Source organism: Geotrypetes seraphini, chromosome 6 (genome assembly GCF_902459505.1).
Source record: "Geotrypetes seraphini chromosome 6, aGeoSer1.1, whole genome shotgun sequence".
Classification (NCBI taxonomy): Eukaryota; Metazoa; Chordata; class Amphibia; order Gymnophiona; family Dermophiidae; genus Geotrypetes; species Geotrypetes seraphini.
Window position 1 is genome coordinate 28,120,769 of NC_047089.1, and position 19,382 is coordinate 28,140,150.

Here is a 19,382-nt window from a genome sequence, read left to right on the forward strand (position 1 = left end):
TGTCTATGAATTAGCAAACTGTCTTTAATAAAAGCTGAAGATGCTGATTGGTAATTTGTCTTGATAGAAGAAATTTGTGACAGTTTAGTGTCCATAGCACCAGTTTTAGAGTCTACATCATGAAATTTGTCAACTGTTTGCTGAGAAAATTTGCAAAGCTGTGGTATGATGGATGTAGTACACTCTTCATTCCTAACCACCACTTGCCACATAACTTTCAAAGTAATATCTTGAGGCTGATCAGTAGTTTTAGACAGGTTAGAACAAGGCACAGATGGGATATCACAAACAGCATGTGCCTGGGCTATTTTTTGGCACCAAAATGCTGCTGCAGTAGCCATCTTGGATTTTTTATCCATTTTTAAAAGCCTCTATTTTCTTTATAAATAACTCAGTTTTGATTAAAAGTGATAGAAATGGACTCCTCGGCTGTTTTACCCCTGATTCATGCAAGGTTTGCACTGGATTGCTATCTGAGGAGTGTCCTTGTTCCATGTGCTCCATGAGGGAGGAGCGGATGCACTGAGCATAGCTCCCTCTGGTCGCTCTAGGGTGGTGAAGTTGCAGTTGGCTTGGTTTTTGGTGAAAACCCTGTCCCTGGAGCCCTTGGACAGTGACTCGGCATTGTCTGTGAAGAGCAGGTGTACAGAAGTTTCTGGGCCCACAAGGAAACAAGGGGAGTCTCTAGAGGTTTACTCCACAATCACAACCCCAGGGAAACCAACAATTCAATACTCCAAACACCTAGGAAATATACTCACTTGTTCCCTAATTAAAAGGAATTAACTTTCAATATAATTTTATACTATCATAGTATATTTAGCTCAAAGGATACCATAAGGAAAGGAGGAAAGAGTTCAGACTCCCAGCCTGCCGCTGCTCATTAGCTTTCAAGCAGGCTGATTTTGGCTGCCTTTTTCTTGAGCCGTTTTTTAACCATGACTCTCATGCTGTCGTATTTGCCTTTTCTGAAGTTAAAGGTTGTGGTTTGAGTCTTGGTACGTTTCTCCTTCCCGATGCCAATTTTAAAATTGATCATGCTGTGATCGCTCGTCCCCAACGGGACTGTGACCTCTACATTTGTTGACCTTCCAGTTATGCCATTTAGGACCAAGTCCAAGGTGGCGGTCCCTTTGGTTGGTTCTCCCACCATTTGTTCTAGGAAGCAGTCCCCTATTATTTCCAGGGGACTTATACCTGTTTTGACTTGGTCTAAGTCAAAACGTATAAGTGCTGACTAGGCAGCCTGTCAAAAGGTGTGGTTATATCTGCTGTACGCCTAGGTGTAGGTCAGCCCACTGCCCGCCCTTTCCCCTCCTCTAAAAATGCCTCTTTTCGCTCTATGCGTTTAGAGGCAGGGGAAAGGCCTAAGCTGGTTTTAGATACGTCTAAAACCAGCTTTGTTTATGGGTACTTGGACGATCAGGCTTTTTGATCGTCCAAGTACCCATTTAGGCCACTTTTTAGACTTTTTTTTTTTTTTATTATGAGCCCCAAAAGCTTTAAGCTACACCACTTATCTCTATCCCTTGCAGTTCAAGATATCATCAGCATTCCACAACTCCTGTTCAAAAACAGCAAGTCTGTTAAGCCCATCATCCAAAAGCCGAAGATGGCCTGCCAGCATTTCGCTATGCTGCATCAGGGCAATGAGGGTGCGTATCGGCACTTAACTGCGTGCTCAAAAGGCTTTCCTTATGGTATCCTTTAAGCTGAATATACCATGATAGTATAAAATTATATTGAAAGTTAATTCCTTTTAATTAGGGAACAAGTGAATATATCTCCTAGGTGTTTGGAGTCCCTAGAGCAGTGATGGCTAACCTTTTTGAGCCCGAGTGCCCAAACTGCCGCACAAAACCAAAGAATTTCCTCAAAGTGCCAGCACGTCAATTAAACCTTAATAACAAGATTTTAGTATCTAAAAACTCTTTATAAAGTTGCCTGAACTATGTAACATCATTTTTAAAGGTTGGAATCTTTGTATTGTCAGAGAATCAATTTGATTCACAATCCTTTGATTTTCATTTCAATTTATTGGCAATTTATGTTTTAATGATTTCATTCAATTTAATGAATTTAGGAAGAATTTGATTCAGTTACACAATATATTTTAAATGTATTATTCACATAACATGTCAAATGTATCCTGAGAAAAAAAAAAGATAAACTTCTTAAAACTGTTAACTGTGTCAAGACTCGGTGTGTATTCACAAAGAGTCTATACATGTTTTTTTGTAAAATTTACAATCAAATTAGAAAATAGTTAAATCATTACATTTCTAATAATATGATGTAAAGAAAACAAAAGAGCTTTCAATTAAACCAACCGTTTTATTGGAAATTCCAGATTGGAATATAACAGGGCCATGTAAAGTCCCTTTTTTAAATAACATCTTTAAATAATATTTAAATAACTTAGAAAGTGTCTTAACTGCAAACTGAAAACACTGCTTCATGTAAACATATGCATTGGGCATGCTCTGAAAAAAATTAATGTGATTTTTGTTGTTGCATGCATGCTGATAACTTGTCAATCCTTGGCTCATAGTGCGTTAATTTCAGTGCAACACATGCAGCACTCATGTCATCCGTTAATCTGTTTCTAGCATCAGATTTTATATGATTCAAAGCCGAAAACAGCTGATCACAAGCATAGGATGACCCAAACAAAGTAAGAAGAGAAATCCCAAGTGCTTTCATGGACTTTGTCCTTATTTGATTTTATTTAATATGTTCATCGCTTAGAATTTGATTAAGCGATTAATCAAGAAAAATAATAAACTTGAAACTTGAAACTTAAAATTGTCTGGCAGAGAATTCCACGCTTTTAGGATTTCATTTTCAGAACTGCTAGCAGTGATTTCATTTGTCACCCTTTCACACTCAATACGTTCAAGAGCCGCACGTAGGTCATTGAATTTACTTTTCCAGATAGAGCTTTCTTGAAATTCCAGTAGCTCCATTTCCAAATTTTGAATATCCAACCACTGTAAGCAGGAAAGATCAAGATCTTCAAATGTGGACTTTTCTGGGGAAGTTATAAATGAAAGGGTTGTCTCCATCTTACGGAACCGAGAAAATCTTTTACTAAAATTCTCCTTTGCTTCGGCTACAATGGTGGAATATGCTTTGTGGATTTCCTGGTGTTTTTTATGACTGTCCACAAATGTTGTAGAATTATCCAAATGTATTTTTAGGTTGGGAAAATATTTTAGCTGTCCACTCTCAAGGTCTTTTTCAAAAACATGCAATTTTCTCTCAAAAGCTTTGATGTCACTAAACATGCTTTCTGCTGTTTTTCCCATGCCTTGTAATTTTTTGTTTAGTACATTAAAATGGTTAGTAAAATCTGTAAAGAACATGAGGTTGGTAAGCCAGGCCATGTTGGTGAGTTGAGGATAGTCTTCCCCCTTTTCGTTCATAAATAGCCTAACTTCTTCCAAGCAGGCCACAAATCTCTCTAACACTCGTCCTCTGCTCAGCCACAGGACATTATTGTACATCAGTAAAGTGTTATATTGTGCCTGAACCTCATCAAGAAGGGCTTGAAATTGTCGAAAATTAAGAGCACGTGCCATGATGAAGTTCACCATTTTTGTTACATCTTTGAGGACATCGTCAAGTTTTGTGCTGCTTTCTTTGGCGCAGAGAGCCTCTTGATGTATTATGCAGTGAAATTGAATCAGTGGATGTTTTGCTTCCTTAGCAAAGAAATGAATGAATCCTGATGTTGTCCCCACCATGCTAGGTGCTCCATTGCTAGTAACTGAAACCACTTTTTCTGGACTTATGTCTAGTGATGAAAAAGCCTCTATCACAGCATTGTGGATATCTATCCCTTGTGTTCTTCCAGGCAAAGACAGCAGTTTTACCAGCTCTTCTCTCATGATGTCACCAGTAGCATAACGCAAAATGAACACTAGTCTTGCATGGTTAGTAATATCTGTACTTTCATCCAAGCACATGGAGTAGAAGGGTGCTTTTTGTAAGTCGCAAGTAAGCTGTTGACTAACATCAGCAGCCATTCGCAGAACCCTATCTTTTGCAGTATTTCTGCTTAGCGGCATCTCAGAGATGCGCTGCACAATTTTATCCTTGTTTTGTAAATCATGGAAGAGTGAATTACTCCCAGCCAAAATTGCCTTTTTGATAAAATCTCCATCAGAGAGGGGCTTACCATGTTTTGCCATGCACAGTGAAATTTGAAAGCTGGCAACTGTAAGATGATTAGTTTTTGAAAGATAGTTGCTAAAACTAAGAGACTGGGAGTGATATTTCTTTAATTTTCCTACAAGGAACTCTTTTCTTTGAGCTAAACCAAGTTCAGCAACACTGTTAAGGTTGGTCTCAAAGTGACGTTTGACACTTGATGTGCGAGACACAACACTTTCATTACACATAATACACAATGCTTTCCCATTGCGTTCAATCACTCCATATGTCTCTGTCCAGGCCTCTTGGAATGGTCTTCCACTATCTGTTTTTGCTTTTTTTGCTGTACTCATTTTCTTTGTTCAAGACTTCAAGTCTACAAAAAGATAAAATTTGTATAATAAAAAAAATCTAATGAAGTGCTGTATACAAATCCGTCCCCATAAAAAAATATGTGATTGGGGAATTTTACTAATTGTAGACATCCGTTTTGGAGTCACACTACAGCCTCACTGAGCTCCTGTGACAGACTCAGTGTGAAGCTTCTCTTCCTCCCCCCACTTCCCCCTCACACAATGCCTGGCTCATAGGATACTAAGGGGAAGACAGGCAGGCTAAACATCCACTCACAGGACTGCAGCCAGCACAGGAGGATGGGCCGCGGCCCACTGGGACAATGCCCGGTCCTCCCAATGGCCAGTCCGGCCCTGTTGCCAGGTGAGCTGCAAAGCAGACACCGGCACACTTGCCTCCCGCTGCGCCGCATATCTTAATTGCGGACCTTCCTGCGTGCCAGCTGCAAGGCCTTCGCGTGCCACAGCTGGCACGCGTGCCATAGGTTCGCCATCGCTACCCTAGAGGTTCTCAGGTCCTCTTGTTCTAGGATTTACCTCCGATTTTGTCAGACTTATGTTTGAAGCATATATGGGCTACTGGGGCTCATCTCTCCCCTTTGGGCTCATGCCGGCTGGCTCGCACAGGGGTTTTCCCCTCACAGAGCGAGGCTACCCCCAGCAGTTCAACATTACGAACTGGAGGTCTAGTCGGAGAGAGACTGGGATGGCTGGGGATCTGAGTCAATCCCCATACTCCCTTAAGAGGAAGGAGGATATGAGTTTCCAGGCAGAGGCTCTCTGGACATCCAGAAAAGGCACTAAGGCAATGGTAAAATGGCTGTTAGATGTATAAGCCCTAGAACCAGTTCCAGCAGAAGAATCGGGCTTGGGCAGATATCAGTATACTTTATCATACCAAAGAAAGATTCATTCGACTTGAGACCAATTCTAGATCTATCAACACAGCTCTGAAAGTGCTGTGGTTCTATATGGAAACCATTCAGTCGGTCATTGCCTCAGTGGTGCCGAGGGAATTTCTAGCCTCTCTGGATTTGATGAAGGCCTGCTTGTATATTCCCATTTTTCTGGCACATAGGAAGTTTCTTAGGTTCCATGTATTGGAACAGCATTTTCAGTTCTCGGCACTCCCATTTGGTCTAGCAATGGCACTTCAAAGGTGATGGTTGTTATGGCAGCTCATCTGTGCAAGACAGGGATCCAGGTGTATTCATACTTTCATAATTGGCTGATCAGAGTGCCATCCAAGGCAGACTGAGACGTGGCAGAAGACCGTGTTTTTCTACCAGAGCCAAGCTCAGAAGCCAGATCCTGGAATCCTGGCGAAGCAAGTTCCCACTGCTTGGCACTATCTTCAAGTGCTATGTTCGATGGTGGCATCCATAGAGGTTGTTCCTTGGGCAAAGGCTTACATCTGTCCCATGCAGGAAGCATTTCTGTCTCACTGGTCTCTACAGACGGATTCTCTCCAGATGTTGCAGGCTTAGACTCTGGGTGTGCGCCAATGCCTGCATTAAAGGCTTCAGACAGAGTCCCTGTTGAAGGGCTTACCTCTCTGCATTTCCTCCTGAATGATCCTTATGACAGACACCAGTCTCTTTGGCTGGGGGAACATTGCAGCGGCCACCCGTTTCAGGGCTGCTGCTTGCCCTCTCAGTGGAAATGGTCAATCAACTGATTGGAGCTGTGCGCCATTTGTCTGGCACTGCAGGCCTTGGAGTGATCCCTAGAAGGCAAGGCAGTCAGGGTGTTCTCAGACAGTGCCAATGCAGTGGCTTATGTCAACAGGCAGGGAGTCACCAAGCATTCTCCCTTGGCACAGGAAGCATAGTTGTTGTTTGTTGGGCCGAAGTCCACCTGCAGTGCACGTGGTGGAGGGGGAGAATGAATAGACCAACTTTCTCAGCAGGCAGATGATGGAGCCAGTGGTGTGGTGTCTCTCCTGGATGTCACATTCCCTAACCCCCCCCCCCCCAATAGCATTCCCTTCTGATCCCCCTACCTGTCTCCCCCCACATACAAAACTCAGTGGGCTCCGATGCACCAAGTAGAATCAGTCAGCCAAATAAGGGAATTTCTTTCTTATTTGATAATCTCCCAGACTACTGGGATGCACTGAGTAGGGTGAGGCACTGTCATTTTCCAAGCTGGCAATCCCCAGAGTCAGGAACAAGTAGGCATCACTGCTTCTTCCAGGTACCACCTAACGAAGGGGTTGGTAGGGTTGGGGGACATGAGCTAGACATAAGGGAAAAAAAAAAAAAAAAATAGAAGTAATAGGAAAGAGGGATTGGTTCAGATCGGGGGGTGGGGGTGGAAGTGCTGCTATTTTTTATTGTCAAGGGAGGGGCGATGCAGAAACTATGCCAGTGACTTGCCTTTTTTAAAAATGTCACCCTACCTGTTAGTGTGTGAGCCAATCACTGCTCAAGCACTGATTGCAAGATTGACGTTTTGCAATGAGCTGTGGATTACAGCCACATTTTTAACTTAACAGTTTACACGCTGATTGATTACTGCATAGCTGCACTATTCTTCCTCATTAATTTTGCTAAGCCAGCTGTACTGTGTGGTTTTCTATAGCAGCCTAAGGAATTATATTAGAGAATGAGATGGGGACAAAATTTGTCCTTGTCCCTGTGTCATTCTGTAGAATGTAGCTTTTTGGAATTTCTAATTTTTGGTTCTTTATTATTAATTGATGAGGCTTGATCTCTGTTATGCATTTGTGACAAGGTGAGGAATTCTGTTTACGTGTAGTTTACATGTAGGGAATCCATAACAATCTGACTTGTTCAGCTTTGTCAACAGGAGATGTATTGATGCTCTGTATCTTCACTGCTGCCTTTTCAAAAGTTACAGTTGTTGCTATTTTTTTCCTGCGAGTTAGTACTTTTCTTAGTAGCTCCCCAACCCTGAGATGTTCTGTATGTCTGTCCAATTAGATTGTAAGCTCTTTTGAGCAGGGACCGTCTATTGAATATTAAATGTACAGTGCTATGTACATCTTTCAGGACTTTTTTAGTATGGAAGCTTTATTTAATTTAATTTAATCCAGACATTCCTATTCCATGTAACCAATTAGCTCAAGGCGGATTATAATAGCCAAGATCAAATACAAAATTTCTATTAAAAAAATCATATAAAACCATACAATTCCAAATAAGTACTGTATTTTCACGTATATAACGCACGCGTTATACGTGTTTTTACAAACCGTGCATAACCTTGCGCGGTATATGCGTGAGCGCGCTATATAAATTTTTTTACATAGTTCCCCCCCCCCGACGTCCGATTCACCCCCATCCGCAGGACTGCTCGCACCCCCACCCCGAAGGACCGCTCGCACACACCCGCACCCCCACCCTGATGGACCGCTCGCACCCCCTACAGCCTCCCGACCCCCCACCCCCATCATGTAGAAGCTCCTACAGGTGTCCTGCTGCTTACTCTTGGCGGTCCCGGCCCTTCTGTGAGCCCTGCGCCTGCTGCTTCCTCTTCCGGCGGTTCGCCCTTTCTCTAACGTCAAGCCCTCTTGCCCCCCCGACACGATCGGGGCAAAAGGGAGCCCAAGCCCTCTTGCCCCGCCGACTCCACAACGCCCCGACAATATCGGGCCAGGAGGGAGCCCAAACCCTCCTGGCCACGGCGACCCCCTACCCCCACCCCACACTACATTACGGGCAGGAGGGATCCCAGGCCCTCCTGCCCTCGACGCAAACCCCCCTCCCCCCAATGACCGCCCCCCCCAAAAACCTCCGACCGCCCCCCCAGCCGACCCGCACGACACCCCCACCCCCCTTCCCCGTACCTTTGTGTAGTTGGCTGGACAGACGAGAGCCAAACCCGCCTGTCCGGCAGGCAGCCAACGACGGAATGAAGCCGGATTGGCCCATCCGTCCCAAAGCTCCGCCTACTGGTGGGGCCTAAGGCGCCTAGGCCAATCAGAATAGGCCCGGGAGCCTTAGGTCCCTCCTGGGGGCGGGGCCTTGGGCACATGGTCGGGTTGGGCCCCACAGGAGGGACCTAAGGGCTCCCGGACCTATTCTGATTGGCCCAGGCGCCTTAGGCCCCACCAGTAGGCGGAGCTTTGGGACGGATGGGCCAATCCGGCCTCATTCCGTCGATGGCTGCCTGCCCGACAGGTGGGTTTGGCTCCCGTCTGTCCGGCCAACTACACAAAGGTACGGGGAAGGGGGGTGGGGGTGTCGTGGGGGTCAGCTGGGGGGGCGGTCGGAGGTTCTTGGGGGGGGCAGTCGTTGGGGGGAGGGGGGTTTGCGTCGAGGGCCTGGGATCCCTCCTGCCCGTAATGTAGTGCGGGGTGGGGGTAGGGGGTCGCCGTGGCCAGGAGGGTTTGGGCTCCCTCCTGGCCCGATATTGTCGGGGAGTTGGGGAGTCGGCGGGGCAAGAGGGCTTGGGCTACCTTTTGCCCCGATCGTGTCGGGGGGGCAAGAGGGCTTGAGCTCCCTCTTGCCCCGATCGTGTCGGGGAGTCGGCGGGGCAAGAGGGATTGACGTTAGAGAAAGGGCGAACCGCTGGAAGAGGAAGCAGCGCAAGCGCAGGGCTCACGTAAGGGCCGGGACCGCCAAGAGAAAGCAGCAGGACACCGGTAGGAGCTTCTACATGATAGGGGGGGGGGGTCGGGAGGCTGTGGGGGTGCGAGCGGTCCTTCAGGGTGGGGTGCGGGTGCGTGCGAGCGGTCCTTTGGGGTGGGGGTGCGAGCGGTTCTGCGGGGAGGGGGGTGAATCGGACGTCGGGGGGGGCATCAGGCTTTCAGGGTGGGGACAGGACTTCAAGGGGGAGAGGAGAGTCGGGGCGGGCGAAAGGAGAGTCGGGGTGGCCAGAGGAGAGTCGGGGCGGGCGAAAGGAGAGTCGGGCAGCATGCGCGGTATACGGGTGTGCGCGGTATATAAAAATTTCTGTACATAAATTTGTGTTTTCCGCGCGCTATACCCATGTGCGCGTTTTACACGGGTGCACGTTATCTACGTGAAAATACGGTACAGATTACTTATAGGATAAATTTAAGAAAAAAGAGAACTTTTAACTGCCTTTCTAAAAGAGATGGGTAGCTTATTTGTTTTGTTTTGTTATTTTTACTTCACAAAGTATATGGCAGTGGAAGAATTTTGTGTTGTTCTACTGAGGTGATAACCAGAATTGGAAGCTTGTATTTTTCTTCTGTGACAAACTATTAGGGGGAAATGTCTTAGCTCTGCTCTTCTAGACTCCAGAATAGGTAAACTACTCCAGAAGTAGGGTTACCATATGGCTCCAGAAAAAGAGGGACGGATTAAGATATCCGTATTTTACTTCTATTTTTTTTTCAATGAAAGTAAAACCCAGATGTCTCTATCTGTCTTCCTTACATCCACTGCTTTCAGTGGAAGTAAAACCTGGATGTCTCAATCCATCCTCTTTTTCTGTAGCCATATGGTAACCCTACTTGTGGGAATTCTGCATATAATATTTGAAATTTTTGCATTATTTGTAGTAGTTTTGTATAGAATTTCCTCATCCTAAGGCCTCCTACCTTTTCCCTCCTCAGATTCCAATCTCCCCAATTCCATCTATTGCAGTTCTTTCTCCTTCTAACTCCCAGCAAGTCTCCTAATTCTATCTGTCCCCAAAGTCTTCTCCTGCAATAAATACTCCAATCTCTCATCCTTCCCCTGAGCATACACCCCTACCTCTCATTCTTTCTCCTTTCCCCAGTTATCATCGTATGTCTCTGGAACACGTTGACAGAGGATGTGGTAAGAATGGATAGCATAGCTGATTTTAAGAAAGGTCTGGACAAGTTCCTAGAGGAAAAGTCCTTAGTCTGTTATTGAGAAAGACTGCTACACTTTGGGTTTTGGCCAGATACTGGTGACTTGGATTGGCCACCATGGAAACGGGCTACTGGGCTTGATGGACCATTGGTCTGACCCAGTGAGGCTATTCTTATGTCTCTCTTACCCTTCCCATAGCAAGCCTGTTTTACAGCAGCCCGTTGCTCTAGGAATATGATTCTTGCTTTAGGTATAAGAAGGCCTGGATTTAAATCTCAGATATCACAGTGGTGGAGGCAGCCTGGCAGGCACTAGTCAAGCTTTGGAACAAGTACATAGGATTTCTAAGGGAGAAAAAGATGGCATGGATAGACAATTTGGTCTTTCTCTGGCATCAGTATGGTATATCCTCAAACTTGATCTTTCTGCCTCATGCCAGTGTCACACTTTCAGATTTCTCTGCCACTTATTCCATTCCTATGATGCGTAGTCTGTTTTCTCTGCCCCCTCCTCAAAATCCCCATGGCAGACTCAACTTGCTATGTCACTGTGTTCCCACCTAGCCCCTCTCCATGTCATCACCTTTGTCTGCCCCCACTCTCCCCTTGGCACTTTCACCTTGCTCTACTCATTCCCTCCCACCCCATTGTACTTGGAGGAGCTGACCCTGGCTCTCCTCCTCCTGTCGCACAAACTCTGCAGGGAAGGGGGGAGAGACCAAATGGCAACAGCTTCACCGAATTCTGCGCATTTAGTGAGACTGGGGAATTCTACTAAAATTCTGTGTTGCACAGTTGTGCAGAATTCCCCTAGAAGTAGTAAACATTTCTTGATGTTCTTGGTAAGTTTAGTGTGAAATTTTGATAATGAAAATGGAAAACCCTTGATTTTGAAATATTATTTTAAGAAGAAAGAAGTGAAACATTGTGGAGCTAGAATTTATATTTTTCCTGATGTTGCTAAAGCCACATAACTCAGACATGAATATTGGCTGTCAGGTGTGCCACTACAGAAGAAAGGTCAATAGCTAATGGCCTAAAGGAAAGAAAGTTTTAGGAAGTCAAACCATTCATGCACTATTCCAAAGTGCCAGCTTTAGAAGAACACAGCCAGCAGCCCCATCCTATGCATAGAAGCTCTTTTTCAATCTTTTCCTCATTCAGATCTGCTTCATTTATCTTCCCACTCTGTCTTCAGCAGTCTCGCTACCTCCTCCTCCTTTTCCTACCAGTGACTCCTCCAGATTACCAACCCATTTCCCTATCCCCCTCGGAGCAGAACCCTTCTCTCCTTTATCTTGTGACCTGCTAAAGTAAAGTTGTTGGGAGTGGATCTGGGGGGGGGAGGGGGAGGGGGTATAAAAATTCCAGGCATCACAGGGAAATTTCTAGTTTGCATGGTAACCTAGTACTTAGGGTTTGCCAGGCTTTGACATAGACATATAAATGTGTATTCTAGTAAAAAGTACATTATACCACCTGGAAGGGAATAATACTGGATTTTATGAGCACAAGTATAGCATACTCAAATATTGTGCTTGCTGTTTGATAGCAGAGTCAGCAAAATAATATATTTTATAATTCTTCTGTATCTTAAAAAAACAAACTTATTTTTTTTACCAGGTATAATAACAAAACCTATCGAATTGATGACATGGATTGGTCTTTGAATCCAACTAAAAAATTTCAGAAACATGATGGCACAGAAATTACCTATGTGGACTATTACAAGCAGGTAAATTATATATTAAAACTAGCTTTAAAGCTTGTTACATTAACGGGTGTTAGAATATATGTGTGTGTGTCTGTCTTTATTTCTTTCTCTCTCTGTCTCCTTAGTCACTTCCTGTATTTCTGTCTTTCTTTCTTTTGGCTGTCCACCACCACCCCTTGTGTGCTCCCCCTGTCCATTCTCCCTTCCTTTTACCTCACCTGTGTCCACCACCACCCCTTCACTGCTCCCCTTATCCAGCAACAGCCCTTCTCCCTTTGTTTTACCTCCCCCCTGTCCATCAGCACCTCTTCCTGCTCCCCCTGTCCAGCAGTAAGCCTTCCTTCCTTTCCCCCCCCCTGTCCATCAGCACCTCTTCCTGCTCCCCCTGTCCAGCAGTAGGCCTCCCTTCCTTTTTTCCCCCCCCTGTCCATCAGCACCTCTTCCTACTCCTCCTGTCCAGCATCATGCCCTTTCCCTCTCTCACAATACCTAAACAGTTTACAATACTTTTACAATGAAAAAAAAAAACAATGCTTAAAAGAAACAAAAAAGTTCTGCATAGAGCATTTTGGACCCCAGTTAGATTACAGAAGTTGAATAGTTCAAAGTCTAATAGATGCTGGCATTGTAATCTTGAAATAGGGACTTTAGATCATCTTTTGTTTTATTGTCCCTATATCTTAGCCTTTTGGAATTCCATCTGGGATCAAGTAAATTGTTTACTGGAAAATCATGTAGCACTATCTTATGATACGGTATTATTTGGAACAGCTATGAGAAAAAAGAGTCAGATATCATCATTTAACAATAAATTTTTATTAATCATGACTGGAGTCGCTATTCAACATATCACCAACAATTGGAAGGATTGCAGTAGACTTAATTTCAACTTTTGGTGGAACTCATTATGTCACATGTTCAAAATGGAAAGATCATTAGCTGTACAAAATGGAAATTATAAGACCTTTACTAAAATATGGAAGCCATTGACATCTTTTTGTGATGATTAAACACCAGTTATTCTATTGAAATATACACCATGAATAATAGAGAAGGGGAAGGGTTCTTATTATATTGTGTATATTAATAATAATAATAATGGGGAGGGGGGTGGGTTATGGGTTTATATATATACAATTGTTGTTTTTCTTTATAGATTTACAAGTGATGTTTTCAAGACTAGGTATGGTTTTAATTTGTACACTTGTTGAAAGATTAAAAATGAATAAAGATTAAAAAAAAAAGAAACAAAAAAAGTAATATTGAATAAAATAAATTATAATTAAAATGATTGGGGGGTTGACAAATTGAAAAGTACTAACTGGAACAGTGGGAGAAGGGGGGACAGGGGAGTGAAAAATACATCGAGATTGAAAATTTAAAAAAGTGGGGGTGGGGAAGGAAAATACAGTAGAATGGGGATCGCTTCTAAGGAAGTGTTTGCCATTCTCTGCTGGTTAGGTCTCATCTCAAGCATTATAAGCATCCTTAAAGAAGGTGGTTTTTACTTTTAAATTGTCTGGCCCCTTGCATGGCGGCTCCTCCCGCACGGAGAGGGGAGGAGGGGGAGGGCCAGCCCTCCCTTCCTCAGCCCTGCACGTTTTCAACTGGCCACGGCTTCACACCAGCGAGAGCTCATTCTTCCAGCGCAGGAAAAAGAACCTTTTCTTTCCTTTGTCCGCTTTCCCTCCAAGCGGTTCTCCTTTTTTTTTTTTTTGTCATTCAAGCCTGAGCCTTCTGTAACTGATACGGGACAGCGAGCGCTCATAACGAATATACAGAACGTGCGCGCACACACACCGAGGCCCAAATTGATTTTAGTAGAGGGATGGAAGTGGGCTGTTGCTCTGACCAAATGTAACGGTCACTGTAGTTCAACAGTTAACAGGATTGGCAACTAATCAGAGCTTAGGATCTGCGACAAATGTTGAATTCTCAAAGTAATTCAAGCTAGTAACCCCCCTCCCCCCATCCTTAGCAAAAGGGCAACCCTTTGAAAAGCCTTCCAGTCCGAATTACCAAAGAACATCATCGCTTATTAAAATCAAGAGGCGAAGGGGCGAATTTGAACCTTCCGTTCGCCGCTCCCCTTCCCTCCCCAGTCTCGCTCGCTCCTCCATCCGTGCCGTGGAACAGAGGAGTCAAGGCGGGAAAGCAAAAGCCGCCGCCGAGCCGATCCAGGGCGGCCGGGTAATGGTGTACACATGCGGCCACTGGAAAGCTAAGCGCGAATGCGCACTCTACCAACCACATCCCGTCAGATCAGATCTCAGGGAACACGCGGTGAGAGTTCGCATGCGTGCTTAGCATATTATTATTATAGATAGTCTGAAGCTCGAAAACAGCAGGTTGAATATATGATGCCTTTGGATTAGTTGCAGTATTTTTTTATTTTGGTCTTGGTAGTCAATCATAAAAACAGTTGAGGCAATTTATAACTTTAAGCAGTTAGGGGCCCTTTTATTAAGGTGCGCTAACCGATTTAGCGCATGCTAAAGATTAGTGTGTGCTAAATGCTAAGGCACCCATAGAATATAATGGATGCCTTAGCATTTAGCGTGTGCTAAATTGGTTAGTGCACCTTAATAAAAGGACCCCTAAATTATTATTACTTTGACAGTGTTATGTTATATATGTGTTTTTTGTTTTCCCAGAAGCTGTTTTGAATGTTGTGGCAAACGGATTGTACTGTAGGACAGGATAAAAGTCAGTCAAATTTGCCTATGGGTTGCATAGTGTGACAAACCCAGCACCAGCACTAGTTTGGTCCCTAATAGGATCGGGTGCAGAAGAGCTGATCAGATTGATTCTGGCGCTCGAGGCTGACCTCCCTTGCCCCTATGATCAGAGCAGTAGTGATCTGGAGCAGAGGCAGGCAGACTGGCAACAGCAGCCTCCGGGCTTTAGGGCAGTTAGAGAAGCCACAAGGAATATAGCTGCATTAGATAAACCCAGGCAGAGAAAAGCTGCTTTAGAGCCAAAGCCCATCCCCCGCTTCAGGCTGAAGGGGATTGGCTCTGAACTGTTTAAAAGCAGGCTGAGACAAGCAGCAGGGAGAGGAGGAGGAGCGAGTGACCAGGGTGAGTCACTCCCACAGCCTAAGGCAGGTGAGGAGCTGTGGAGTAGAGAATGACACGGTGACGGTTTACCCGCGGCCACCGCATTTAAGCCGCGGGTCACCGCCGAAAACGGGGAAGAAAACTAGCAGTCGCTGCGGTGACGGGGACAAGGCCATTCACCGACCGCGGAAACGGTGAACAGGTTTGTCCCCGAGGGCCAATGTACCCCCTTCTAGGAACCGCTATTTACCGTATTTTCACGCATGGTATACAAAAGTTTTAAAACATAGTTCCCACCCCGCCCGACGCCCGATTCACCCCCCCAGCAGGACCGCTTGCACCCCCACCCCGAACGACCGCTCGCACGCGCTCCCACCTGCACCCGCGATCGGAGCAAGAGGGAGCCCAAGCCCTCTTGCCCGGCCGACTCCCCGACGTCCGATACATCCCCCCCCCGGCAGGACCACTCGCACCCCCACCCCGAAGGACCGCCGACTTCCCGACAATATCGGGCCAGAAGGGAGCCCAAACCCTCCTGGCCACGGCGACCCCCTAACCCCACCCCGCACTACATTACGGGCAGGAGGGATCCCAGGCCCTCCTGCCCTCGACGCAAACCCCCCTCCCCCCCCAACGACCGCCCCCCCAAGAACCTCCGACCGCCCCCCCAGCCGACCCGCGATCCCCCTGGCGACCCCCACGACCCCCCCACCCCCCTTCCCCGTACCTTTGGTAGTTGGCCGGACAGACGGGAGCCAAACCCGCCTGTCCGGCAGGCAGCCAACGAAGGAATGAGGCCGGATTGGCCCATCCATCCTAAAGCTCCGCCTACTGGTGGAGCCTAAGGCGCGTGGGCCAATCAGAATAGGCCCTGGAGCCTTAGGTCCCACCTGGGGGCGCGGCCTGAGGCACATGGGCCCAACCCGACCATGTGCCTCAGGCCGCGCCCCCAGGTGGGACCTAAGGCTCCAGGGCCTATTCTGATTGGCCCACGCGCCTTAGGCCCCACCAGTAGGCGGAGCTTTAGGATGGATGGGCAAATCCGGCCTCATTCCTTCGTTGGCTGCCTGCCGGAGAGGCGGGTTTGGCTCCCGTCTGTCCGGCCAACTACCAAAGGTACGGGGAAGGGGGGTGGGGGGGTCGTGGGGGTCGCCAGGGGGATCGCGGGTCGGCTGGGGGGGGGCGGTCGGAGGTTCTTGGGGGGGGCGGTCGTTGGGGGGGGGGGGGTTTGCGTCGAGGGCAGGAGGGCCTGGGATCCCTCCTGCCCGTAATGTAGTGCGGGGTGGGGTTAGGGGGTCGCCGTGGCCAGGAGGATTTGGGCTCCCTCCTGGCCCGATATTGTTGGGGAGTCGGCGGTCCTTCGGGGGGAGGGATGTATCGGACGTCGGGGGGGGGGCATCAGGCTTTCAGGATGGGGACAGACCTTCAAGGGGGGACAGTGCAGGGAAGTCAGGGAATTTATATTAATTAATTTTTTCTCTGCGTGTTTTGTTTTTGTATAGTTATTAACTAATATTTAACTAAGTTTTAAAGTTTTAAAGAATGTTTCCTTTATACGTAAATAAAGAAAAGTGAATGGGATTGCAGTGGCGGTGACGGGGCGGTGAATGGGGTGGCAGTGGCGGTGACGGGGCGGTGAAGAGGATGGTGAGACGGGGACGGGGCGGTGACGGGGATGGTGAGACGGGGACGGGGCGGTGACGGGGATGGTGAGACGGGGACGGGGCGGTGACGGGGACCAATTTTTTCACCGTGTCATTCTCTACTGTGGAGCAGAGCAGGAGAGACAACTGTGCCAGATTGGCCCATGCAGGATTTGGAAGAAATCCTTCCCACTTCAAACTTCCAGATTCCAGACCGTGTGGAAAGCATGGAGGTACAAGTAGCTGGCCCTATGCTAGAGAGCCAGACAGAATGTATGGACACTGAATGAAGGGAGTGAGTAACTGGGAAAAATTTGTGTTTTTTTTTCCCTTTTGCCTATGTTTTTCCTGCTGTGCAAACCAAGCCTGAAGAATGTGTTATATGTTTGGGCTTTATGAGTATTTTTGAGTGCAAGAGTGTGCTGTAGCTATATTGCCTAAAGAGTTTGGTTTAATTTGGATTTACAGCAAAGGTTTATTTCAAACTTTATTTGGCTGCTGAAATCTGCTGTTACATGCCTTTGATATTAATGCTGAGAGAAAGTTTGAATTATGAGTGAGCACCAGTGTAAAGCAATCCTGAGTCAGAGCACATGATTCCAGGAATAACCAACTACAGGAGTTTGCTGTTTTGTGATATCTTTATTTTACAATTGACTTTATTTTTGAATGAAATGCAAAAGTGATTTTGTTTTATGCTGCATCTTTTTGACCTCTGGGTCAGAATAAACATCTTATTCTTTCTTAAAGAACTTGGTTTGGACTGGTGATATTTTGAAGCCCTTTGCTTGCCTTGTCTCTCCCAAGCCTGGGCAGTTGCCTAGTGCTACCTTGAAAAGTCCTGAAGGTACCCCTGGTTAGAGGGGACACGCCAGAATCCTTGTGTTTGTCACACGACAGCCCGCCGCTGCAGAGGGTTTGTGACAATAGTATTTGTATATGTGAGTGTGTAGGTTGTGGTTACATGTTTGTATTAAATTTGGAGCACCTAGATTTTGGGTGTGAGGGTATTTTGTGGAGTGGTGGCCAGTTGCAGAGGATATTTGGGGGGGACGGTGGCAGTTTGAGTGTTGATGGAGTAGTTGAGATAGTATTTATTGGTATTGATGGTAGTTTATATGTTGATAGGGCAGTTGAAGGGGGTACTTTTGGGGATGAGGCATGGTTGTAGACTGGGGCAGTTGGGAGTATTTTTGAGGAGTGGGACAGTTTGCAGGAGGGCTAGTTTTATAGGGATGGGGATAGTAAAGGACAAGGAAAAGCAGTTTGAATTTTTTACTACTGTGTTACATTCTATGTAAGTTTATATTCTCAGCAGCTGAAGCTCCTGTCCCCATAGAAATATAGTGGACCTTTATTTTAGAAACAGAGAAACATAGAAACACGACGGCAGTTAAAGGCCAAATGGGCCATCCAGTCTGCCCATCCACAACATCTGCTATCTCCTCTTCTCCCTAAGAGATCCCACATGCCTGTCCCATACTATCTTGAAGTCAGATATGGTCATTATCTCCACCCCCGCTATCAGGAGACTATACCACGCCCTTTCGAAGCTGGGCTCCAGCACATTCAAGCCCCAGCAAGGAGAGGAGGAAGGCAGAAGGCACATCTTCATCCCTCTTCTCCCCATAGGTCAGCCATGCAGCGAAGGGAGCTCCAACCCCCCCAATATTTGGGCCTCTCAAATGGCCCTTTTGAAGCCGGGCTGTAGTGCTCTCAAGCCCCAACAGGGAGAAGAGGAAGGCAGCTGGCACATCTTCATCCCTCCTTTCCCCACTGGGTCTGGTCAGCCATTCGGCAAAGGAAGCTCCAATCCCCCTCCCCCATATTTGGGCCTTTCAAACAGCCCTTTAAAGGGCTGCAGGACAGGCAGGCCTGTTTTGTCAGTGGACCATGCCAGTGGGCCCTTTGTGCGAACTTAAGGTAACTGCATGCAGCTTATAAGCTCTGAACTGCTAAAAACTGTCAGTACTTAAAATTTGCTACTTCAGTCAGCCTAAAGAACTGATTGCAGCTTGTAAGCTAAACTAAATTAAGGTTCACGTCTTGTATGTTAGGCTAGCCTATCCTAAGTTAGATTTTACTGCTGTTTGCTAGCCTTGTCACTGTTTCATTGCTTATATGCTAGCATTTCACTGTCCGAATACTGGCCTTGTCACAGCCTTAGCCACTGTTCACATATCAACCTTATTGCTGCTTGTATGCTAGCCTTATCACTGCCCGAATACTGGCCATGTCACTTCAAATGCACTAGCCTTAATCACTGCTTGTGCACCAATCTTGCCACTTTAAACAGGTACTAGCTAAAATGGCTTAATAACCTGCTTTCATACCAATCTTACCACCTGCTTACATACCAACCTTACCACCTAACAGCTGTTCAAAAAACCTAACCAAGGACACCACACTAATACAAAGGTACATATTCTTCATTGCGAAAATAAGAAATCTACAGAAACAATGGACTAAATGACAACATATTTATAGACAAACACAAGGGAGAAACTAGACATAAAATGGAAGAGTTCAAGCCCGTCACAGAAATCCAAGTGAAGAAACTACTGAGAAGAGTGAAACCGGTTCCACTATTCCTTGACACCTGCCAGTGTCCAATGAGAGATCTTGAAGGCCCAGGATTCTCCTACCTTACAGACATTATCAACAACTCATTACAGCCTGGACAAG

General features: G+C 46.2%; 1 protein-coding gene across 3 annotated transcripts in view; it reads left to right on the forward strand.

The window, feature by feature from the left end:
• PIWIL4 (piwi like RNA-mediated gene silencing 4) overlaps nt 1-19,382 on the forward strand; it is a 211,334-nt gene that overhangs the window by 60,790 nt on the left and 131,162 nt on the right. For all 3 annotated transcript variants that reach the window (XM_033947501.1, XM_033947500.1, XM_033947502.1), the window contains exon 9: nt 11,905-12,016. In XM_033947501.1, coding sequence (XP_033803392.1) covers nt 11,905-12,016 — 112 coding nt within the window. The remainder of the gene's footprint in view (nt 1-11,904; nt 12,017-19,382) is intronic.